A 26,574-nucleotide genomic window follows, 5' to 3' on the forward strand; every position below is an offset into this window, starting at 1 on the left:
GTCAAATTTTGAATATGAAGTTAGAAAGATAGAAATGGTCAAGTGGGTTATTAAAAGTTTTCAAATAAAACCTTTACATATAAAATTAGGTCTATTGAAATTATTAAGTAGTAACGCATTTCATATTGGGTCAATCAGAGATATTTTTTTTCAATTGGTTGTTTCTACATTGAAAAAAAATTTAAATGTTCTAAGTGCAGAAGATACAGTAGAAATAATGAACAAATGTCTTGTACAAGGATATTATGATGTTGTGAATTGGCTTTTTGAAAATGAAACTTTCTATTCATTTGATAAGCAAAAAATTTTAAATAAAGCATGTAAAGATAACCAGATTGAAACTATCAAGATGCTAAATAAATATTTCTGTTCATTAGACATTAATGAAGCAGTAATTATTGCATGCACTGGGTATAGTTTTAACATTACTATTTGTGAGTATCTGTTGGGAGAAGTTGATCACGATTCCTTAGATATACGTAGAATAGTAAATACAGTATGTAAGAAGAAAGTTTCTGTCAATGTTATGCAATTCCTTCTCCTTAGATTTTCTAATGATCAAAATACCATAAATAAAGTTTTGATTTCCTGCTGTCAACAAGGACATTTTAATCTGTTGAGGTACATGTTTCTCACAATACATAATGATCAGCTTGACATATTAACAGCTTTCTTTGAGGCATGTTTACATCCAAACACAATTAAAAAAGATTCATATAAGAGCATCTACGTAATAGATTTTTTGTTTGAAAAGTTACAAGATAAATTACATAATGCATCTGAAGTTCTAAATGGATTATTGGACACAAAGAGATATGACGTAATACTATACTTTCTTGAGCAAGGATATTGCAGGAACGTTGACATGAAAAATCTTTTAATTGAAGTATGCAAGAAAGGACACGTGAAACTATTGCAGTGGATATTGGCAAATGTTGACCATAAAGAACTGGACATTAAATCTGCATTTCTTGAGGCATGTCTTTCTACGGATATGATTACTGAATTGCAATTGCATTGTGTAGTTGTAATTTGGCACTATATACAGGATATACACATGTTCGACGTAGACACTGTGTTAAAATCCATGAAAAGGGCACTACCAGACATAAATATGCAGGATGACCTGAGGAAGTGGTTACTATATATTAAGCACATAAATCAGACAAACGATGTGTGAATTTGGCATGCAGTTTTAAATTTTGAAGAACATTAAATTGAAAAAAGACGTAAATTTTATCTTTTATTTATAAAAAAGAGTACTTACAATCATGATAAAGTTGATGGATTCATTACACACGTAGAGTTTCGGTAAAACAGCCAAATGATTAGAAGAAAAATTACGAGTATTTTTTTTTTTCGTTGTGAAAACAAGATTGGTAAATGAATACCTCCACTGTAGCCTTAACTTAAAAAGTCATTCACAAGTATATGAAAATCATCAATTTGCATGCACAAAATATCCGCAAAAGATTTGCAAACTTGAATTGGAAGTAATTACTTTAGATTTATATGAACAACCAAACATCAACTCATATCTGCATATCATATATTTTCGAATATGAAAAAAGAATATAGACAAATAACTGAATAACAGACAGATGGACACGGGTAGGAATAAATGACTTGACCACAATGCCGGGGCATAACTACTTTTATGTATGCCATGTTCAAACTAAATTAAGTAAAAATGAACACCATTTTAAAAAAAAGATTATTGTCCAAACTTTTAAGTTGGATTTTATTTTAACCTATAGTTAAGTGATGCTGAAACGTGTTTTAATATTGATACATTATTCTACTGTATATGTATATATGAACACATTTCTTATTTAATTATAATTTAGATTATGAAGCTAATCTTTAAATATATTAATGAACCAGTTAATACATTTCAATGCATTTTATATCTCGATATTTTGTATTCTCTAATTCTTCGTCAATTTATCCCTTCCTGCAACCTTTGTATAAAAAAATTTAATCAACGTCTGGTTCGTTTGATCTTAGTTCTTCATTGGTTAAAATCCGATTATGACGTAGAATATTCTTGTTTTCCTATTGTGACGGTATAAAAAAGGCGACCATTTCTGATGACGTCATATAGAAAGAACACATCTTTTTTCAGTGGTAAAGAAGCAATAAGTTTGCCTGCGTATTGTTTGAAAATCATCCGAAAAACGGATTCTACCACCAAATATCGTGTACTACGATATTTATCCACTCTTGACAGTTTAATTTTAAAGATTTAAACGAGCCTCGCGTTTTAAATTTGAAAATCTAACTGTCTCGAGTGGATAGATATCGTATCATACTCGATGCAGTGGTAGAATTTATATTTATTATCATCAGGGTAGATTAAAAACTTGAATATAAAATCACATAGAATATAACTGCTATATTCTGCTATAAAAATATAAAAATATAATCTGCAGGTCTCGCGTTAGCACAATCAGCTTATGTAATTTTTTTGACTTTTTATAAGTTATTTCTATTTTGAAACTTAGTGTTTTAGGGTTAAAATTTAATGTAGTTATCATGTTTATATATTGGGTGATATTTTATTTTTCACTGTGTTTATAGTATTTTAATTATTCATAATTACATGTATTAAAAACGTAGTAATATTTTGTGTGGAAATGTATTGAATATTTATTCTGTAAATAGTAAATTATTGTATACTTGTTGTGGAAATTAACATAAGAAAAACCAGAAACAGTTCTTTCGTCAATAGCCAAGATAGAGGATCAACTATGGGCTTTTTATGTTGCCAATATTTTTTTATTTTTTTTAATTAAATCTTTTTTTTCGAATATGAGTTTGTTACAATATCCTTCAGGAGTCCAATTTAGCTCTTCCTGGTGTTCCCTGTTACGTTGGCAAAAAATATGCGAAATTGGCATTTGCAATGAGATTAAATCGAACATACCTAATGAAGTTGTACAATATGGTGGTTCAATAGCAGACAATTTAGATATAGTGTAAGATAAATTGAAGAACTGTTTTCATAATTTATTTTACCAAAATGTGCATTTGAATGTAGATGATAATTGTATTGAGGGTGACCTACATGTTTTATTGAAATGTTCGCTATATGAAGATCTTATATTAGACATATACCGTTTTATGAAGTAGCAAATTTTAATGTGAATTTTAACCGTTTATCAAATAATGAAAAGTTATTTTTTTTTACTTAATAATGATAACGTTTTTGAAAGTGTTCCAGAACCTGCTAAAGCATTTAAATCAGAAGAAATTTTTATATAATTGAACAAGCTGTATTTTGAATATATTCATAAACAAATATATTTTATATATAATATGTACAATATCTAATTGTTTTCAATATTGTTGCTTGTACAGTCTCTCATAAATCTTTTAAGATTGGCACATACCAGGTGAATTTAAAATGTGATGTTATACATGTATGTTTTATGAACCTGTTTGAATATTTTGTAAATATATGTAATTAAATGTGGTGAGACTTTAATCAAATATTGAATCTAAATCTATAATCCACTAATCACTTCTTCCGAAGTTTTATATCCAAATACCAAGTCTCTTAGTTTTCTTTGAAAGTTATTTTATTGTTCTTTATAACTTTATTCATTTTATTCCAAAAATGTTTTAAATATTGACACATTATAAAGAAGTGAACCTAATCTTCTTCCAGTGTACAAAAATTACAAAAAAACTATTGTTTACAATTTTCCACCTGCATAAATGTTTTTTTGTATGTAGAATATGTTGTAGTAATTTCCATCTAAAAAATAATTAAGTTTATTTTCTTTTAAATATCTGAATAAAATTTATATAAATTGTTTTGATATAGCACATCATCTATAATATCAAATATACGCAGCCATTTTTGGATCCAATAGGTGGTTCAAATTTTCTATGTATCAGAACTATTCTTAAAACTTAACCATTTACAAATTGTATATGTATATGATTAAATTTTGTATGACATTGAATTAAATCAATTATAATTTCCATCAACTAGTTTGCATTTGAAGGAGATAAAATCGATGATATGACCACAAAAAAACACAAGATCAAATGATTATTGAAATACATCATAGACAATTAGTTCATCTTCCATGACAATATATTTTTACTGCGACGATAGCATTGTTAGTAACCGCTTGTCTTCGTCCTTTCTTTCGTTCGACCGATAGACCTTCAGTGGAAAACTTTTGTCAAACTTGTCATTGCTTTTATGAGGGGTTATGATAATATTACTTTTGGTCTGCAGCGATTTAATATTAACTTGTTGGCTTCCATGAGAAGCATTGGTTTCATCTTTGGTCTACAGCATAAATTTAAGCAGATTGTGCATGTTCCATGCAGCAACCTCCTGTTTGTCGATCGTTTAAATTTGACAACTCTCATCTGACATCATACCAGGAAAAAAGAATTAACAGGGATGTATTTTATATACAGTTTTTATTGGGATAATAATGAGTTGAAGCCTGAAAACAATAAAAATATCTGCAATTGTTCCACTTCCTGTTGGACGACAAGTGGAACTTTTACGACACTCACTGCACCAAAACCATTTTCCCTTACTGTTTCGTGGATTATGATAAAGGAATTGTTTCTATATTTGGTTGCAGCATTATCATACTGTTGAGTTGTAGCGGTACAATAGTTTACATCTGAAATATCAGTTATGATTCAATGTACATGTTACCTTAATCAATTACATGCAGTGACGCAAGTTTAGACCAGGTTTTGGTCTTGTTGCAGTTTAAATATCAACAATTTCGAGTATGAAATCATGCAATGAATCACACGTTAGCACGAAAAACTTAAAAATAAAAAGATAGGTTTATAAAAAAGATTACCTGGTCATAATAGTCAGGAGGAATAACTTCATCTTTAAAAAAAAACCAAAGCCAATATTGCCGAAAGTAGCGTTAAACACAACTCAATCAATTCAATAATGGAAAAATATCAATTGTAAAGTTTAAAATCCTAAAATGTTTAAATATAAACTTGTTATGTGTTTGGTAAGTTTCATTGTTCATAATATGGTTACAGTCATTGAGAATTTACTTTTCAATTATTCCTAATGGTTGCTAAAACAGTCTCGGGAGTTTCCTGTCAGTCTTCAAGCCTCATATCGGACAGCTTGGGATATTTAAAAACTTGGCAGAGTCATATGAACAATGAACTAAACAAATCAAGTAAAATCATCTAAGGTCGATGTGTCTGAGAAATCTGAAACCTTACATTATGCACATGATTGTGTCATGACTCGAATTGGCCATCATACCACATCTTCTTTTTTATATTTACAGTCTTTCATAGAAATGCCCACATAATAAAATAGTTGTCATAGACCTCAAGACTTGAGTATTATTTGAAGCAATTGTACGCAATCGAACGACCTTCAACAATGAGAAAAACCATACAGTATAAATGCATATAAAAAACCATGTGTAACCCCATCACATGTTTTGTGTATCAGTCCCAAATCGGGAGCTTTTTCGTATATTATTTCGTATATATAAATAAGACCGTAATTTTCTAGTTTTAATTTTTTTACATTTCTCATTGTGAAGCCTTGTATAGCTTACTTTGCAAATTGGACTTTGCTCATTGTTGTAAGTAGTACGGTGACCTATAGTTATTTACTTCTGTGTTATTTGGTTATCTTTTTTTCTTATTGGCATTCAAACTACATCTTACTTTTATATGCAAGCCCATTCTAGTTAATTTTACAATAACTTAGTATCACCAAGGCCTTTTTCAAAAATTCACGCTTCTGAAGTTCGGTATGTATATACATGACTGTGTTTTCGACATTGTGGCGCATTGTTGAAGTCACGACCATACCATAAATGTTAAAACTTTCATGTAAAATATGAGATTGATTGATTTTTTTAGGTCATTATTTAACGTACTATATAATAAAATATTAATTTTTCAGTCCACCCCGCGCAGAAGTAGTCAAAATACGTGCTCTATTTTAACAACACCTGTTGTGTAATAAGTTTTAATTTTAGTTTAATTTCACTTTAGGGTATACGGCTAAAAATTGATATACATCCAGAGAAATGGTTTTACTTTAATTTTAGACTGGTCGTCAAAAAGTCGTACGGTGCATTTTTTTTTAATTTGCCGTTTTGTTAGCAAACATGTTGACTCTACGAGGCATGTAATTTCGGCAATATTTTTTTTAAATCGTTGTCAAATATATGTATTCCGTATAGGATTTGAATAGCACATATAATATGTTATTCATTAAGCAATAAAAGTAACATTATAAGTCTTTTGTTAAATAAATATGAAGTTACAAAGTTCTAAAATTTTGTCACTTCACCGTATTTCAATACTTTGCAAGAACGCACGTATCGTTAAATTATGAACTTATTTGTACAACGTGAAAATTCAGCAAATACTCTTTTCAGTGACATAATTTTTGATCATAACAAATTTTACAAAAAGATGTAAAATAGCATTCAAAATATTCACTATCAAAATACAATCTTACTTAATTTTCCGGAAAGTCGTGTCAGGTACGGGTGATCCGATATTATAAACCTTATTGATTTTGAACTTCGCGCGCACCATATGCTCGATAACTATATAGCAATTATCACTTGATATTACTTGTATTTGGTCAAAGACTTAAGTTTTTGGTTTCTTAGATTTTTTTGTTTGTTGTTTGTTCAATTTTGAGTTTGTGTTGATTAGGATTAATTCTTTGAAGAGGAATATAAATTATTTAGTTGGAAGTTATTTTTAGAAATTGAGGTCTGGTCTAACCCCAAAAGATGGCACAACAGGGAAGTCCGTTGAAACCTGGCCCAAGTACTGCGAAGCGACTCAAACCAAGTTTAATATTAAAAAAATGTGTAATTTGCCAGAAAAGCAGTAATGAAACCGTAGTTTTATTTACACATAATAGTAAATCTGGGTTTTTTGCTGCAGCTGGTAAGCGTAAAGATGAGATTTACTTGAAATTGATTAGTGAATATGATCCATTCGATGATATACCGAATGACAGTTTGGAAATGGTTTATCATAAAAGTTGCTACAAGTCTTATACAAGTGAACACAACATTGCGGTGTTAATTAAGAGACAAGATGATGAAGTAGCGGAATGTTCAGTCCAGTCCAGTCCAGTCACGAGTATTTTAACTCGATCTATGTCTTCTCCTACCAATTGGAGTGCTTGTATATTTTGTAATAAGAAAAGCTACAAGCAAGACAATTGAAAATTGAATCGGATGAAAGGGTTAGTCGTATAACAAACGCTGCAAACCATAACGGTGATTTAAACTTGCTGCATAAAATTAGTCAAGCCAATTTTAAAGAGCAAGCTTTTTACCATAACCAGTGCATAACAAAATATCTAACGTATTTAAAAAAAGATATTGAGGTCGTTGGTAACTCAACTTCAGAATGTGAATCCATAAATGCAGCTGCTTTTTCCAAATTAATCTCTTGCATAAATGATGATTTATAAAGGAATATTATTATCCTCTTTAATTGAGAAGTTTGATTCATACTTACCAGAAAATATGCCTACAAGCTTTACAACAAGGAAACTGCAGCGATATTTGGAAAACCATCACGGTGATTCTGTTGTTATTCAATCACAACAAGGTCAGGGTAAGTCCAACATGATAATGAGTAGCAATATAACACTAGGGGATGCGATCAAGGCAGCCAGTAATTTGAAAACTGAGTTAAAATGGTCAAATGAAAAACATTCGTATGTATAGCAAACAAACGGATGACCAACTCCTTTATTCAGTAGCAAGTTTAATTCGGAGAGACATTAAAAAAGTAAGAATTTTTAAAGAAATCTACCCAACTTCAACAGAGGTATCATTCGAAAGTTCTTTACAGTCAATGCCCGCTTCTTTGGTTAAACTACTTAGTTGGATTACAGACGAAAAGGCCTTAAGCACTTGCACTGTTCCTTCTAATATCAAAACAGAAAGTGTGAGAAAATGTTTGGCTTTAACGGAATGTATTGTTGCAACTAGCCGCAATATCCTTACACCTTTTCATCTTGGTCTTGCAATTCAAGTCTACCACGAGTTTGGGTCGAAGCGCCTTATTGAAATTCTGAACGCGCATGGGTTTTGCGTTACCTATACCGAATTGCGAAGATACCTTATCAGTGTTGCAAACCATGAGATAAGTCGTATTAGTGGTGATCGATACATCCCAGAAGGTATGCGTCCCATTTCAGAAGGAGGTCGATTGATTCAAGAGGGTTCTGATAATATTGACATAAACGCCGAGACAATAGATTGAAAAAACACCTTCCATTCTCTAGCTAGGGCTGTATTTCAAATTAAATCAACTGGCGTTCATAGCTATGGTTCAGAACGAATTAAGCGAGGAATAGAGAGATCTTTGGCTATAGATGATACAACAGCATCATTGACCGATGCCATTCCTTACCTTAAACCAAAATGTAAGTCAGAACCTCCACGACGATCGGATGCTTTCGATAAACTTCAATTATGTGATTATATTAAGAGTAATAATGTCGATCAGATATGGGTTTTCTCCAGACTTTTGTCAAGGAATGTTATAGAGTTCCCAATGGAAATAAAAGTGAATGAACAAAAGATTCCTTTTTGGACAGGGTACAATTGTCTTTTGTCTAAAAAAGGCGCCGATGTTACAGTTGTAGCATATCCTCCAATTATAGATTCTAAACCAAATGATATGGCAACAGTGTATACTGCCATGAAGAAATGTCTTGACATGTCTAATGATGCTGGACAGGATTAAGCTATTCAAACATTTGACCAGCAACTCTATGCAATCGCACAACAAGTCAAATGGTCGAAGCCTGACATTTTTAATCGCCATATTCTCAGGATTGGTGGTTTCCACAGTTTGTCGTGTTTCTTAGCCTCTATCGGGAACTTTGGACCGACGGCGGTCTTCGCGATTTGTTGGTAGAATCTGGTGTGTACGCTGGAAATACAGCCGAACTTATGTTGAATGGTAAAGAGTTCAACAGGGCTGTCAGAGGGTTCACGATTGTGTTTGAAGCCCTTCAAGTTCTTTTTATATCAGCATGTATACACTGGTGTAGGACTTTTGATTACTTCGATCAGATACCATCTGCGTTCTGGAATGTGTTGTTAGAGTTCCATACAAGTATATGTGATGAAACGGACGAAGCGCCAGACATTAAGAATAGACTGGAAAATATGTTTGAAGACCATGTACAGCCTCTTATTGGTCTGTTCAAAGAATGGGGTCACGATGCATCAACTTCTTTCAAATATTGGGATATGTTCCTCGTTGCCGTTCAAATTATGCTGTCAAATGTACGAGCAGAACGAGAAGGTAATTGTTCGGCACATTTAATGTCTTCATCCAAAATGCTGCCCTATTTTTACATTACCAACCGTACAAATTACTCTAGATGGATGCCTGTATATATTCTTGATATGCTCGAACTACCAGCAGAGGTCGAATCAGCTTTTAAACTAGGGGAGTTTTCTATCAGACAAAAGCAAGGCACGTTCAATGGTATTTGGAGTGATATGGGCACTGAAAAAACCATCATAAAAGATTCAAAGGGTTCAGGTGGTATCGTTGGAATTACAAATCAGAAATCTGCTCTTATAAGGTGGACTCTGACTCGTCATTTATTGGCGTCCTTTAGTAATGAAATGAATGAAAGAGCAGGTATTACATGCAAAAGTGACAATTCGCATGAGGAAACCAAACAAACAGCTTTGAAGCGAGACGAAGAACAAGTACAAGCAATAGTTACTCATTTGAACCAAACCATGACTGATCCCTTTGATATAGATGCCCACCCTCCTTGTCTCATTAATATCTCTACAGGCATGCATGCTACTAGAGAAGTTCAGGATTCTTTGCTTTCTGCAGTAGATGAAGGAGAAAATATGTGCAGACAATTTGTTAAGAGTGCGCTTTCTTTAGACCAATCCGGTAGCTTCTATAGTCATATTACCAAGTCAAAATTGAAAACATTTGAACATATGAACGCTAAGACAACCCTTAAGTGTAAATCTGGCGAAATTATAACCGGCCATATAAATCCAGAAATTGTTTTTGGACGGGCTCTGGTTTTGGCTAACAGCAGAGATGATGTTACTATTGAAAGTATTCTCTCACTTCCACTTGGGCCTATCCCGGTTTCTTTGTTCCATGAAGATGGAACAATGAGAAAATCGTGTAAATTTAGTAAAACAGTTTGAAAATGAAGTCTCGCCGGTTCTTTCTTTGCCAGATTTTGATCCTTCGTTGACAGCTTATATAAGAGACGGTATGGCTATAGTTCAGTGCATGGATGCAAAGAAACATAAAACCTTTGGAGATCTTGCTCTTGCCTATTGCAATTATTTAGCAAGTTGTTTTAAAAAAGCTCACACAGTGGCCGATGTTTTTGATCGGTATGATGTAAAACACTCCATTAAGTCAGCTGAAAGAGAGCGTCGTACCAAAGTCACTGCTCATGCAAAGGTGTTTCAGGTTATTGAAGGAAGAAATGTCCCCGACTGGAAGAAATTTTTTTCTGTTAAAGAAAACACGCAGGCTCTCATTAAATTTTTTGGTGACTTCTTGGTCAAGTTCATTAAAAGCAATCCTCTATTAGTGCTCCCTGAGCATACTTATTATATGGCAGGTTCATGCAGACAAAAGATTGAAAGAGATGGGAAAGAAAGGCAGGATTATTATCAAAACATCTGATACAGATGTCATTGTTCTCTGTATTCTTATTTTAAGCAAATGACCAATACGAGTGAATTTTGGATCCAAATGGGAAATATTGGTACTTTAAAAGATAACAGAAGGTTTTTGCCAATTCACCAACTGTGTTCTTCACTCCCTGAAATCATTTGCAGAGTTCTTCCTGCCGTACATGCTCTCTCTGGGTGTGACACTACATCTTCCTTATTTGGAATTGGTAAAAAGTCAGTGTATAAAGTATTGAAAGATGCAGTATTTGATTTCAGTGATCTGTACAATTTAGGAGATTCCGACACAGAGACTGTCATATCATGCTCTAGACGGTTGTGACAAGACTTTACGACCAAAAGCAGAAATATGCATCCTGCCATCAGGACATTAACAAACTTCGAGTTAAGCTTGCTACAAGCAAGGATTCAAGTCTGGTCAGATTGCCACCCTCTGAAGCGGCGCTTCGACAGCATATCCTTCGTGCCTCATTTCAGACCAAAATTTGGCATGCTTCTTGTCTTGCAAAACCACCCCTGCCTTCACCATTGGAATACGGATGGAAATCATTCAACGATTCCTTGCACCCTGTCTACTTTGAAGGAAACATGTCAGCAGATTTTCTTCATGACCTCGTGTGTTCGTGTAATGGAAAATCACAATGTAAAAAGTCGTGTGTTTGTGTTGCCCAAAACCTTGCATGTACCGACTTATGTTCCTGTCAAGGATCAGAATCATGCAAGAACGTTTATACACATGCCCTAACAGAAGAAGTTTGAGAACTAAATTTTATTTGCCAGTATATAGAAGGCTTTTGGTGCGATTTGCAAATTGAATGTGCATTTCTGATATTGTATCATTTATTAAAAATCTAAAGTTTTCAGACAGTTAAATGTAGTTCTAGTAATCCAAAATACTATTTACAATTGTGTATATGTTCTGCGCTGACTTGTGTTCCTTGTAATGCATGGTATAACATATAAAAAGTTTTTTTAAAGCCACATATCAGTCTGTGTTTATAGAGTTTGTTGTAAATTTAGCGTGTACCAACCGTATCCTAAGTGTACAAAACTTAATTGTTAAACCTATATTGGGTAATAAAAGATATTTATCTTAAAGCAGACATGTTTTTCTGTATTTTATATTAATTTATTATAGTTTTGATGCTTGTAATAATGATTGTTTCGAAAAAAAACTTCGTTTTAAATAAAAAATCACCCCACTATTTTTAGAAGTGTTTTACTTTATCGAAACAGTTTATTTTAGGATAATTTTTGATTTTTGGGTGAAAAATGGATCGGAAAAACAGAACCCATGCTGTTTTGCTAAAAAAAAATATGCGATAAGGTATTTTAGTTGTTATCTAATATCCATTGCAATTATGTATGGAACATGATGGTTGACCTTTGATCTCGATTTCTGAAAAACTGCACCATTTTTAGTTTTGACGACCAAATTAATTTTAAAGTACATATATTTTCGATTCGAATGATATATGATACAGCCGTATACCATTTTTGACGATTAAATTTTTAAAATGTTCACTCTGGTCACCGTACTATAACGTGTGATAAGTACTTTAAAGGTATTACACAATTATCAGATGAGCTTTGGTTCTCTGATGGCACGTGTTTTACTAGCCGCAACCTTTGTGTGCTAACGTGTGATGACTTGTTTAGATGTATGTGCCCTAGCAAAAGTTTAACCTCGGTTGAGAAAAAAGTCATATGGATATGACCAAGAGACCAAAATGACATAGACATTTACACAACTATAGGTCATCGCACGGCCTTCAACTTGAGCAAAGTCCATAATGCATAGTCAGCTTTAAAGGCCTCGAAATGAAAAATGTAAAACAATTCAAACTAGTTTGTATTTCAAAGATTAAAATTAATGATATAACCACCAAAAAACCCTCATTTAGCCTATGACATTTAAGGATTGACTGTAATATTTGTTCTATCTATGAAGAAATAACATAAAACATTTGGTGCACACTGAACAACGCGTGTAGCGGGTGTGCACCGCATTGTTCATGTTATTTTGAATAGACAGAAAAAATATTACATTCATTTCTTATAAGTTAATTCTAAATTCCATTTTAAACCGTAGAAAACAATGAAAAAACGTTGATGACGTCACGATCACATGAATAAATTATGTCTATAGACTCGTAACAAAATAACGTCAGCCAATCAAAAAACGCGTTACATCCAAAATTAAATTATATCGAAATAAAATTGATAGACAATAAGTTTCTCTTCAATAACAATATGTTTTACTGATAAGATTACAAAATTTCAACTGTACGTCTTGTAGTTTCGAGTGAGCATATTGTATGGTAAGCCTATCTAAACATTATACTGATAAACCATCGTGCTATCTTAGCTTAACATCATGTACTTTCAACGTTGCATCGTGTTGTTTTAATTCAACACATTGTATGGTGGGCCTTTTGTTTCAATATAGTGGTGTAGCACCGTGTTATTTTAACTTAACATCATGTACTTTCAACTGTACATCATGGTGTTTTAAATCAACAGATTGCATGATAGACCTATTGCAATATCACAATGAGATAACATCGTACTATTTCAGTTAAACATTTATTAATAACAAGTCAGCACCATACATTGTAGCTGTTCAATTTATTTGTTATCATAGCAATCGAAGTGGATGACTGAGCATTATCCATCTGCAAGGTAACATCATGCAACGACAACTTCACATCATTTACTTTAAACTCAACGTAACGTGTGTTCGGCATATCATCACAACATCGTGGCTTACCACTATACTATCACGACTACAGCACTTGTCATAGCTAGTCAACATTGCGCAGATTCAACTTAGCATATTGTAATTCAGAGTTAGCATGTTGATGACTCAATTCAACATCACGCTGTCTTAACTTTACATTTTAAGCTTCAGCATAACGTTTTGTAAATCTCTAATATATGACAGCTGAGGCTTTCCATAAAATTACGACAAGCACTGAATTACTGGCTCCTGACTTGAGACTGGAACATAAAAAATGTGATGGGGTTAAACATGTTTTGTTATATTCATTTATACTGTAAGGGTGTTTTCATTGTTGAAGGTCGTAGTACTATACGATTGCTTACAATTGCTTTAAATAATACCCAAGTCTTGAGGTTTATGACAACATATTAGTATGTGGACCTTTCTATGTAAGACTGTAAGTAGTGTTTTTAAAGTTAGCTTTAACTCATGACATACATGTACACAGAATCATGTGCATAATGTAATATATCAAATTTCTTCAACACATCTACATTACATATAGATGTGTTGAAGAAATCTGATATATAAAATTATGCACATGATTCTGTGTACATGTATGTCATGACTTAAACATGTAGATGTGTTGAAAAAATCTGATATATTACATTATGCACATGATTCTGTGTACATGTATGTCATGACTTAAAGCTAACTTTAATTACTGGGACAGCAATCCAACGACGAAAAAATTAGCAAAATACATAGTGAGGGTAACAAATTAAACAGATTTCATTAAAGAATTGTCAATAGAATCGAATTCCTAAAAATAACAAAAAACATTAAGTTATGACAATTACCGACGAGGTTCCTGACTTACAACAGATACACGGAAATATGATTGCCACAATATTATGTTGTATATATATATATTGACACACAACATAGATAAATATTTTCTTAAATATTGTTCATAAAAAAAAGTCTGGGTTTATATCATAAAAAAAAATTCAAAGAAAACATGTAGAATATACTGCAAAATATTGTTCATAAAAAAAGTCTGGGTTTAAATCATAAAAAAAAAATCCAAAGAAAACAAAAGTCATGTAAATATACGGCAAAACTGTATTCAAGTGTAATATATAGCGATGAGTAATTCTTTTGCATTATGTATATATGGAAAACTTTCTTTGTATATCATTTTGCTTCTTGAGTTAAATTTCATCAATATTCATCAACTTGCAAGTGAAGAAGAAAAAATCCTGGGGATTTGTCCCTCATTCTTTTCCATAGAATTGCAGTTTCAATTAACATAATTTTGTAATGTTTTACGCATCATTATTGTATTTCAATTTAACATAAAAACGATCTAATATTTGTACTATATATATTCGAAGTCAACTGAACACAAAAAAATCTTTAATTCTGCACAAGTATATGTCATCCCATCATTGTTTTATTTCGGCTTCACGTTCTGTTTTTATAAATTAACATTTTACTGTTTCAAGTCAAGACCAAACTACTACAAATTTACATCGTGTAGTTTAAAGTCAACACATTGTATGATTAGCCTCTCGTGACGTCATAATGATATAACATCGTGCTATCTTAGCTCAACAACACGTACTTTCAACTGTACGTCGTGTAGTTTGGAATGAGCATATTGTATGGCCAACCTATCGTGACATTTTTATGATATAACATCGTGCTATCATAGCTCAACATCACATACTTTCAACTGTGCGTCATGTAGTTTTGAATGAGCATATTGTATGGTAAGCCTATCGTGATATTCAAATGATATAACAACATGCTATCATAGCTTAACATCACATACTTTCAACTGTACGTTGTGTAGTTTTTACTGAGCATAGTGTATGGTAAGCCTATCGTGATATTCAAATGATATAACAACATGCTATCATAGCTTAACATCACATACTTTCAACTGAACGTTGTGTAGTTTTAACTGAGCATAGTGTATGGTAAGCTTATCGTGATATTCAAATGATATAACAACATGCTATCATAGCTTAACATCACATACTTTCAACTGAACGTTGTGTAGTTTTAACTGAGCATATCATGTGGTAAGCCTATCGTGACATTATATTGATATAACATCATGCTATCTTAGTTTAAGATTACAAAATTTCAACTGTACGTCTTGTAGTTTCGAGTGAGCATACTGTATGGTAAGCCTATCGTGACATTAGATTGGTATAACATCATGCTATCATAGCTTAACATTACAAAATTCCAACTGTACGTCTTGTAGTTTCGAGTGAGCATATTTTATGGTAAGCCTATCTAAACATTATACTGATAAACCATCGTGATATCTTAGCTTAACATCATGTACTTTCAACGTTGCATCGTGTTGTTTTAATTCAACACATTGTATGGTGGGCCTTTCGATTCAATATAGTGGTGTAGCATCGTGTTATCTTAACTTAACATCATGTACTTTCAACTGTACATCATGGTGTTTTAAATCAACAGATTGCATGATAGACCTATCGCAATATCACAATGAGATAGCATCGTTCTATTTCAGCTAAACATTTATTAATAACAAGTCAGCACCATACATTGTAGCTGTTCAATTTATTTGTTATCATAGCAATCGAAGTGGATGACTGAGCATTATCCATCTGCAAGGTAACATCATGCAATGACAACTTCACATCATTTACTTTAAGCTCAACGTAACGTGTGTTCGGCATATCATCACAACATCGTGGCTTACCACTATACTATCACGACTACAGCACTTGTCATAGCTAGTCAACATTGCGCAGATTCAACTTAGCATATTGTAATTCAGAGTTAGCATGTTGATGACTCAATTCAACATCACGCTGTCTTAACTTTACATTTTAAGCTTCAGCATAACGTTTTGTAAATCTCTAATATATGACAGCTGAGGCTTTCCATATAATTTGTTTGCTGTGTAACATAACTGTTTGTTCATTATTTCGTACATGTATATAAATAAGACTTGAAATTTTCTGGTTTTAATTCTTTTACATTTGTCATTGTGAAGCCTTTTAAAGATTACTTTGTGAATTGGACTTTGCTCATTGTTAACTTGTAGGTAGTAGGGTGACCTATAGTTACTAGTATTAACTTCGGTGTTATTTTGGTTAGCTTGTTTTCTCATTGGCATTCAAACCAAATCTTTTTTTTCATATGCAAGCCCATTCTAGTTAATTTTACAATAACTTACTATCACCAAGGCCTTTTTCAAAAATTCACGCTTCTGAAGTTCGGTATGTATATACATGACTGTGTTTTCGACATTGTGGCGCATTGTTGAAGTCACGACCATACCATAAATGTTAAAACTTTCATGTAAAATATGAGATTGATTGATTTTTTTAGGTCATTATTTAAACCGGGCTGAAGTACGTCCATTATTCATAGTTCATTATTCATTATTCAATAATGAATAATGAAATAGTTCATTATTCACTATTCAATATTAAAAAATGATTAATGAATAATGAAATGGTTTATGTTTCATTATTCAAATTGAAGCGGTGAAAAGTGAAAAAAAAATTTAAAAAATTGACCGTGACACTAGAGCTATATTTTGATTCGCAATGACTATAAAAGGGTTTACGGACGACCTAAAGGCCACAATATGCATAAAAATGAAGAAACATAACAAAAAGAAGATGTGGTATCATTGCCAATGAAAAAAACATCCACAAAAGACCAAAATTACACAGACATCAACAACTATAGCTCACCGTACAGCCTACAACAATGAGCAAAGCACATACCGCATGCATAGTCAGCTATAAAAGGCCCCAATAAGACAATGTATTATTGGGGTTAAAGGGTCGCAGCAGTCCATTCCATTATTCAAAATATCCATTTCATTATTCAAAATTGGCTATTTCTTAATTTTCACGCGTATTTCGACATTTACGTCCTCTAATATGCGTTTCGGAACATGTTGACTATACACATTTTGTTCCTCTCGTAATAAGCTTTCGAATGAGGTATAAGGTTTTTCTATAATTAGGGGTTAAAGGGTCGCAGCAGTCCATTCCATTATTCAAAATATCCATTTCATTATTCAAAATTGGCTATTTCATAACTTTCACGCGTATTTCGACATTTACGTCCTCTAATATGCGTTGCGGAACATGTTGACCATATACATTTTGTTCCTTTCGTTATAAGCTTTCGAATGAGGTATAAGTTTTATTTATAATTAGGGGTTAAAGGGTCGCAGCAGTCCATTTCATTATTCCAAATATCCATTTCATTATTCAAAATTGGCTATTTCTTAGTTTTCACGTGTATATCAACATTTAAGTCCTCTAATATGCATTACGGAACATGTTGACTATATATATTTTGTTCCTCCCGTAATTAGCTTTCGAATGAGGTATAAGGTTTATCTATAATTAGGGGCTAAAGTGTCGCAGCAGTTTATTCCATTATTCAAAATATCCATTTCATTATTCAAAATTGGCTAACATGTTTAACCCCGTCATATATTTATTAATGTGTCTGTCCGAAGTCAGGAGTCTGTAATTTAGTGGTTGTCATTGTTGTAGGCTGTACGGTGAGCTATAGTTGTTGATGTCTGTGTCATTTTGGTCTTTTGTGGATGTTTGTTTCATTGACAATGATACCACATCTTCTTTTTGTTATATTTCTTCATTTTTTATGCATATTGTGGCATTTAGGTCGTCCGTAAACCCTCTTATGGTCATTGCGAATCAAAATATAGCTATAGTGTCACGGTCAATTTTTAAAAAAAAAAATTCATTTTTCACCGCTTCAATTTGAATAATGAAACATAAACCATTTCATTATTCATTATTCATTTTTTTAATATTGAATAGTGAATAATGAACTATTTCATTATTCATCATTGAATAATGAATAATGAACTATGAATAATGGACGTACTTCAGCGCGGTATTATTTAACGTACTATATAACAAAATATTATTTTTCAGTTCACCCCGCGCAGAAGTAGTCGAGAAGACAGATACGTGCTCTATTAACAGCACCTGCTGTGTAATTAAGAATTGAATGCTTCTTTTTGTAACTTCATTAGGGTGTGAAAGCGTTGACCGAAGTGCACTTCCGCGCTTCATTCTATAAATGAACCCACGTTCAACGCTTTTACAACCCTATGAAGTTACAAAAAGAAGCATTCAATACTTATAATTACATTGTTCAGCTAGGATCATGTAAAACACGAATTTTATCATTCTATTATTTAATTTACCGGTGCACTTTATTGTGGGACAACGTGTTATCAAGTGAGCTCGGGTCCTCTGATGGCACCTGTTTTACTAGTCGCAACCTTTGTGTGCTAACGTGTGATAACTCCTTAAGATATATGTGCCCGAGCAAAATTTTGACCTCGGTTGAGAAAATAGGCATATGGATATGACCATGTCAGTGTATGTAAAGTGCGAATCCTAAAATATCATTTTCACTGTATATGCCAGAAATTTGTAATGTAGAATGATAAATAAACAGACGACTTTTTTTTTATTTTTGAAGAGAAAATGAAGAAAATTAGTTAAAATGTATTTATTAAGAAAGAGATGCGAACGTTTTTTTTTTGCGCCTAAAGCCAAATAGCTGTGAAATATATACCAAAATAGGTGAATATTTAGGACATTTTACGAACAGATCGTGCAGGTGTTTTATAACTAACAGGTAAGATGTTGCAGAAAAAATATTCATTTCAACACAATTATTAAAGTTGTATAACGTAGAATAGGTTTTGTCATTCAGTTTCTTCATATTGAACTGAATTCCACTATGATGCTTTCTTTATGCGAGTCATGTTTACTGTCGAATAATGATACTATTCTTTCATTTTCACTGTAGAGCGATTCATTAGTATTGTATATATGCGGAGCATTTTCACTGTATGATTTATTTATTTGTTATCTATTACAGCGTATTCTTTTGAGCATGTAAAGCAAGACTTTAGTTAGCGTGCTTGTTTTTTTTTTTATATTGTACAATCATTATGATAACACCCAATTTAATTCAAATATTATAATTTTATAAATACAGGTTAAACTATGCCGATACATATTGTTTAAAGATGTCAATCGTATTTACAAAGTTTGTATAAACAATTATACAAACAAAGCAAGCAAGTCAACCAAAGTTTTGCTTTACATGCATTAGGAAATTAGCTGCAAAACCTTAATTTTGCCGACTTGCTCAAACAATCATAGATAAAGAAGGAGACGGATTTGATAAAATTTAACTTACGGAAGAAAGTTTGGTTTTTAAACACTCTAAATAAATTCCATAGAAATAACATTTATTTCAATGTATTCCATTTAATTTCTTATAAATCGTATAGGGATCTTTATTCTTTTTTGTTTGTATCCATTTCCATGACACTTCACCACTAATTACTTACATCTTGATATAGATTGAATTGTTGGTTTTCCCGTTTAAAAGGTTTTACACTGGGGCCCTTTATAACTTGCTGTTTGGTGTGAGCCATCTCATGTTGAAGACCGTATTTTGACGTATAAAGGTATACTTTTATAAATTGTGACTCGGATGGAATGTTGTCTCATTGTCACATATGACATCTTATCTATTTATGGCTCAAACCGAAACGAGACTGGATAAAAGGGGATAAAAAAAACACACTACTTTTTTAATATATTTTTAATAGGTTTAATATGAGTCAGAAAAGAGTAGAATAGTGGGTCGCGTTGTGGTATAAGCGTGACGCGGGATTGCCGATTTTTTGGTAAGTGTGACACGTGAAAGTCAAATGATTGTGTCGTGAAAACGGGAAATAAAGTATAGCGGGACACGCTAAATTTCAAAAAATGAGAACTGCATAGTACATGTATAAGCCGGATACGGGAATCTGACAAATACAGTAAGCGGGATCAAGGATCAGAACCCCCTCCCCCCCCAATGAGACCCCAGAATAAGATATTTATTTATCTTCATCCTATTGTTACAGTCATGCCTTCAATAACAAATGTATCCCATGCATGCATTTTTATATTCTTGGTCCCTTTTTCAAGTTTGTGGTCTCCAAATGTATAGACAAAAGTCCTTACGGATATTTGGGGTTCATTGACATGCTGAATCTAACCGTGTATCTAGTTTGGGGATTTTTTGCCAAGTTACCGAAATAGCCCACATAGAGGTCCAAAGGGTCTGAGATCATCAAGTATGAATTGTAGCATGCATGTTGTGTACAATTACCCAAATTACTGCATGTGGTTATTTTCCACAAAGAAAATCGTGTGATTACAATTTACCAAACGTTGTTAATGACTAGCGAAAATTTTTAGTTTAGTTTTAGTTAAGTTTAAACATATTTATTTATAGTGGATTGGGAAGCAAGTTAATTATTGCAACTTATATAAATCCCTTTCCACTTTGAAGGTGCGAGTGCTGCCTTGTAGTGGCATTAGCCTACTCTTTTTCGAAATCAACAAAGGTGTCTTTTACGTGCAAGAGATATGGCTCTCACTCAACACGGGACAGCCATTTACCGTCCCCTTCCGACGGACTATCATCGTTTCCTCAAGACCATACTCGCAAATGGTGTCAATGGAGAGCCATAAATTTAGTCCATGAAATTTGCTTGGTTATATTTTTTTAATGCAAATAGAGAAACTGTACGTTACACTTACTAACGCTGGCGTCAGAGTGCTGTATCAGTTTCACTAATTTAAAACAAGGGCAGCGTCTGGTTTCCTTTCAAATATTAAAGCTGGCTTCAAGGTACAGTATCAGCTTCTTTAGTTAACAATGTCGGCAGTGTGTAGTGTCAGTTAAACTTATCAAAGCTGAAGTCAGAATGCGGAATTAGCTTCACTTATATATTAATGCTGATTCCAAAGTGCGGTATCAGTATCACTTACTGAGGCTGACGGTTTATCTCATTAAACTTGATTGCAGAATACGAATTATTTTTTCACTTACTAATGGTAAAGAGTGGCGTCTTTTACACTAATTCAAACTGACGGTGGCATTCGGTTTTTAAGCTGACGCATGGTCCGAATACATCTTACTGACGGCAGGTTGCGCTTCAACTTAGAAGATAGTTCTGGTTCCATTTCAAAATAATCGGAATAAAGACCATTTTTTTTAATTTTTCTATTAAAAATGATTTAATTTTGAAGAAAAAACGATATTGCATATTAGTCCAAACTACTAGTATATGATCCTACATAATTTCGTATAGTTATCTATAAATATTGTAAAGATGCATGGAAGGTTTCTTATGTTTTACACGTGATGATCAAAGAGCTAACAATAGGAATCCGAAAACAATAAATATAAATCAGTTTAAGAAGTTTTCGACGAGTAAACATTTATCCATGTTAGTTTACGAACATTTCCTGCTTACGCGTCATTGGCTATTGACCTTGATATATATAACTTATTCTTCAATACTACAAAAGGCATCTATCAAGTTGTTGAAATATATTGATATGAATATTTAGAAATAACAACTCTGGTGTCGATGTGCAGTTCGTGTGTATGTTATGGTCATGATGGTTGTTCAAAAGGGGAAGACATAATTCCAATCATATACCTAAAACTTCATACAAAGGACGATAACTCTAAAACGCAGTCCATTGACTTTTGTACTGCTAAATTTATTTGTGTACTGCTTATTCTTTTAGTTGTTTAACTTTTCTCGCATACAAATATATTACACTTAAAAATGATAAATGATTCGCTAAAAATCCTCACCATTTCAGGGCGATAAGCTACAACTGCTATTAGAAAGGTGTCAGGGTATGGATTAAATTGTGTCATTCTTTATTGCATTTCGATATTTTTTTTAATAACTGGCCAGTAATTGTTTATGGTAGCAAAAGGGGGTTTCGTACTAACTCCATTCCAAAGACGGACTTAAAATCATTGAATTCTATATTTTGTTCAAACTATTATTTTAATGTGTAAACCTGTTTGAACGTGCCATAAAATTTACCAAAAATGCAGCTAGGATTTTGCCTTGATTTCAGTTTTAGCTGCAACATCTAAGTAGTTTGTTCTTATTTTTAAAAAATCTGCCTGTCTCATATATATGTGGTCCTTTTCAAGTTGCAGTAACAAAAATCGTACTCCAATCATTGTAGACCAATTTTGCAAATAATATTTATTGGACGATTGGTTATAAAGGTTATTGTCCTAAGAATACATGAAATAGTTGTCACAGAACGTTACACAAAAGAGTTTGTATTGCGCAACGTATCTTACAGACGTCTATAATCACATGACGTCACTGTGTTTACTATAGTAACGCCATATTTATCTGAGTATAGGACAAGCATTTACACAACGTTCATGAAGTCGCAGTTTTATAGTGAATATTAAATCTGTCCTGGTTTTGTGTTATTTCGAGCTTAAAAGTCAATTTAATGTAAGTAGAAAGTTAATAAATATGACCATTCTTTGTAAATTTACTTTTTCAGATATCTTCTATAAGTACAAGAAGAGTTTTGAACGCTTCCAGTTTTTTATTAAATGGCCCTGTTTCTTAAACAGGCGGTAAAGGTTTATCATCGTGCATTGTGTTTGCGATTTTTGATTGATGCGTTTTCGTGCTTATATCTCGTTATTTGCTATGTTTGTATTAAATTGGTTAAACAAAAATATTTTTTATTCCTGAGATATCGCATTAAGTCTATTGTATACGATACAAGTAAAAATATAGACGAAATAACAAAAAATAGTAACATTGACTTTGGAATAAATCAAGATACCGATCGTCCGAAACCATTTTACAGCCGATTCCATTGAGAGTGTAGGCAAATTTACAATGTATGGTGAGTTAAGCCTTTTTCAACTGATTTTTATAGTTCGTTCTTTAATGTTGTACTGTTATACCACTGTTCTAGGTTAGGGGAGGGTTGGGATCCCGCTAACATGCCCCGTCTCATTATTTATGAATATGCCTGTCCCAAGTCAGGAGCCTGTAATTCAGTGCACGTGGTTGTCGTTTGTTTATGTGTTACATATTTGTTTTTCGTTCATTTTTTTTTACATAGATGAGGCCGTTAGTTTTCTTGTTTGAATGGTTTTACATTGTCTTGTCGGGGCCATTTATAGCTGACTATGCGGTATGAGCTTTGCTCATTGTTGAAAGCCGTACGGTGACCTATTATAGTTGTTAATGTTTGTGTCATTTTGGTCTTTTGTGGATAGTTGTCTCATTGGCAATCATACCACATCTTCTTTTTTATATTAGTTTGTTTGCTAGCAGAACCGTTTAGTCATTATAAGGTCAGGTAAACTACTATTCTTTAAAAGTAGACTTGTCCGACCGATAACCAATCTATCTGTCTGTAGGACTAGGCTATTTCAAAAGGAGGGTAAGAAATATAATACTACTAGTATCATGAGTATAAAGGAGCGTGTTTTTCTTCTTCATTTTAGCAGAATAGTTGACAATCTAGGCAATGATAATCAAATACTATTTAAATAATAAAGTTTATATAGTATACTTGAGGATTCATTTTTCTTTTTTTTTGCAGAAATATAGATATAGAAATGGGCGGAGAGAAAAGACAGACTTTCGGACACGAAGTTGTACGGCGTATCCGGTCATTCGTGTTTGGAAAGGTACAATATGCATAATATAGGCTTTCAATTTAAAACAAAATGCTACATTTCCTTGCATGAGTATAATATTGTGTTGAAGATTATCTGTATAAACACATTTGCAGAAAACGACTTTTCTTTGAGTAAGATAGACAATTCACGGCATTTTCAGATTAATTTTTGGGCATTCAGCTGTTAAAAGTTGTGGACTGACTTTGTCGGACCGTCTGGATTGGGCCTTTATTTTGCGGAATGCGGGATTTGTACTTATCGGGATACGGGAAGTCATGATTCTTTTTTCGGGAAAGAATGCTTTATTTCGGAAGTTTGGTATTCAGCGTTTATTTTTCAGGGAATTCGGGATGAAACCATTTCTTTTTAAAAAAAAATACAAAGGGAGAAAGATTGAAGGAAAATATGCCAAAAAGTTGAATGACATATAAAAAAAACCAACAAATGTTACAAGTAAGCGAGTTCATTTTCTTCAAATGAATTTTAAGACTCGAGTTAAGTAAATATTAGTTTACAGTGAAGAAGTTTATTGCACATAGTCAGACTAGAAAATATTGAGTTTGTCGATAATATATATATTTTTCCATTAAGAGAATAAGGGCGTATCTAAACGGTATGGTAAAACTAGACAATGCTTAGTGCCTTATATAAAAAAAAAAATAAGCGACCTATATTTGCGAGTGAAACGGACGAACGGACAAAAGAAAAGCAAAAAATCACCTCTGTAAAGCGATGATAATTTTTTTATTATACATGTAATTATCAAATATGCATCGCATGTTCACATTTGCAACTTTAATATTTTCTTCATCTCTGTTAAAAATTTTAAGGATTTGAATTAATTTGCTCGTTACATTATTCGCTAACCATGCATCATGATTTGTTCTTTCAGAAAAAAGAAACACACAGTTCTTATAATCCATTCATTTATTGTGGAAACATTGAACTGTTGAGATTAACCAACACTAAAACAAAGTCCACAAATCCAAATCAGAAGGAAGTTCATCAACAGAAGAAAGCTGAAGAACAACAGAAGAAATACGAGGAAGAACATCAACAGCAAGGTAATTTAGCATGAATTGATGTTCTTGACTAATGTCCAGTGGCCGATATTTTTACCTATATAAGTTATGGTGTAAACGTGTGTGGCACTGTATAAAAGGTAGAACAAATGTCATAGAATATTAAATTAGGAAAATAATTAAAGTAAATTTGTATCGATGTATGCAAATACAAAATATTATCGTGTTTTCGGCAATAATTGGTTCAGTATAAACAGTGTTGGAGCTTTTAAATTAGCCATCTCCGACGGGAATTTTGCTCGGATTTCGGTATTATTATCTGAAAATTTAAATTTATTAAATATATGACAGCAAATCATAACAAAATCGAACCCTGATGACAATAGCTATTAAAACCCTGCTTCGTAAAGTTTTGTCATGGAACGCTTGTACTTTATTTACTCTTGTCACAAAATTCAATTCAAACAAAACAAATACAAAAAGCACAAATAAACGTATTAAGAAATTTGTATTTTATAAAGAAACCCATAAATTGGCATTACTAAGGCAAACGAGAAACGAAGGATAGCAAAAGAATAGTAAGGGTAAGCATAATCTGCTACACACGTGACACAAGTCGTTTGAATCATAGGAAGCAAAAAATGACTGTTTTATGGTGAAAAAAAATATCAAAGTTAAATTTAAAGATTTCCACCGTCTCTAAAATTCATACAGAAATATCATATATACATAATTATTATTGATTATGTCCACGTTTCTATGTTATAAACTATTTTTTTAGAAAGCAATGAGAAAGAAAGAAAAAAGGAAGGACAAATTTCGTTCTCACTATTTGTAAAATGTGCCAAAAATAGTTTATCTACAAAACAGAGTCGCCAGCAGCTATTTCGGGAGTCTTACACCTACTTTTGGGATTTCTTGTTTGGTTACGCGGCAGACAAGGCACGTATGGCAGAAGAGGAATATAACAATGAGTTCTACGCTGATTTTGACATGTTTGATGATGAAGAATTTTATTAACTTATTTGTATATATATTCATATGTGAGGGAGAAAGCGAGAGAAATGAGTGTCTGTGTATATTTGTGTGTTTGTACATGTATGTGTGTGAGAGAGAATAATTTTATTTTTTTGCTTCTTTGAATTGAATAATATATGATAAAAACTTATCACAAATATTTTAGTTAATATTTTATAGTGTGTCTGTATTTGTTGTAATGTTATTATACTGTCTCAGGTTAGGGTGAAGGTTGGCGTCCGTGAAAAACGTTCAAACCCTCTGCATTTGTATGCACTTCCTCAGTCAGTTGCCTGTTGTTCAGTGATTGCCGATTATTTGTGTGTGTTCATAGGAGTTTTTCGTTTCTTGGGATATTTTGTTTAAAGATTAGACCGTTGGTTTTCCTTTTTAAATTGTTTAAAACTAGTCAGTTTAGGGCCCTTAATAGCTTGCTGTTGAGGGTGAGCCAAGGACCAGCGTTGAAGACCGTACTTTGACCTATAAGTGTTAACTTTTT

At 32.7% G+C, this 26,574-nt stretch overlaps 1 protein-coding gene across 2 annotated transcripts in view; it reads left to right on the forward strand.

Annotated features, from left to right (window-relative positions):
* Window positions 1–26,155, forward strand: part of LOC134681366 (uncharacterized) — an 85,786-nt gene extending 59,631 nt beyond the window's left edge. Inside the window, exons 1-3 of one of the 2 annotated variants that reach the window (XM_063540965.1) lie at window positions 23,936–24,045; window positions 24,929–25,100; window positions 25,840–26,155. In XM_063540965.1, the coding sequence (XP_063397035.1) occupies window positions 23,974–24,045; window positions 24,929–25,100; window positions 25,840–26,078 (483 nt within the window). In that variant the 5' untranslated portion in view covers window positions 23,936–23,973 and the 3' untranslated portion in view covers window positions 26,079–26,155. Of the gene's footprint in view, window positions 1–23,935; window positions 24,046–24,928; window positions 25,101–25,839 lie in introns of those variants that run through there. The other variant, XM_063540966.1, reaches the window with a different exon arrangement.
* The last annotated feature ends 419 nt before the right edge of the window (window positions 26,156–26,574 follow it).

The sequence above is a fragment of the Mytilus trossulus genome, chromosome 8, assembly GCF_036588685.1.
Source record: "Mytilus trossulus isolate FHL-02 chromosome 8, PNRI_Mtr1.1.1.hap1, whole genome shotgun sequence".
Lineage (NCBI taxonomy): Eukaryota > Metazoa > Mollusca > Bivalvia > Mytilida > Mytilidae > Mytilus > Mytilus trossulus.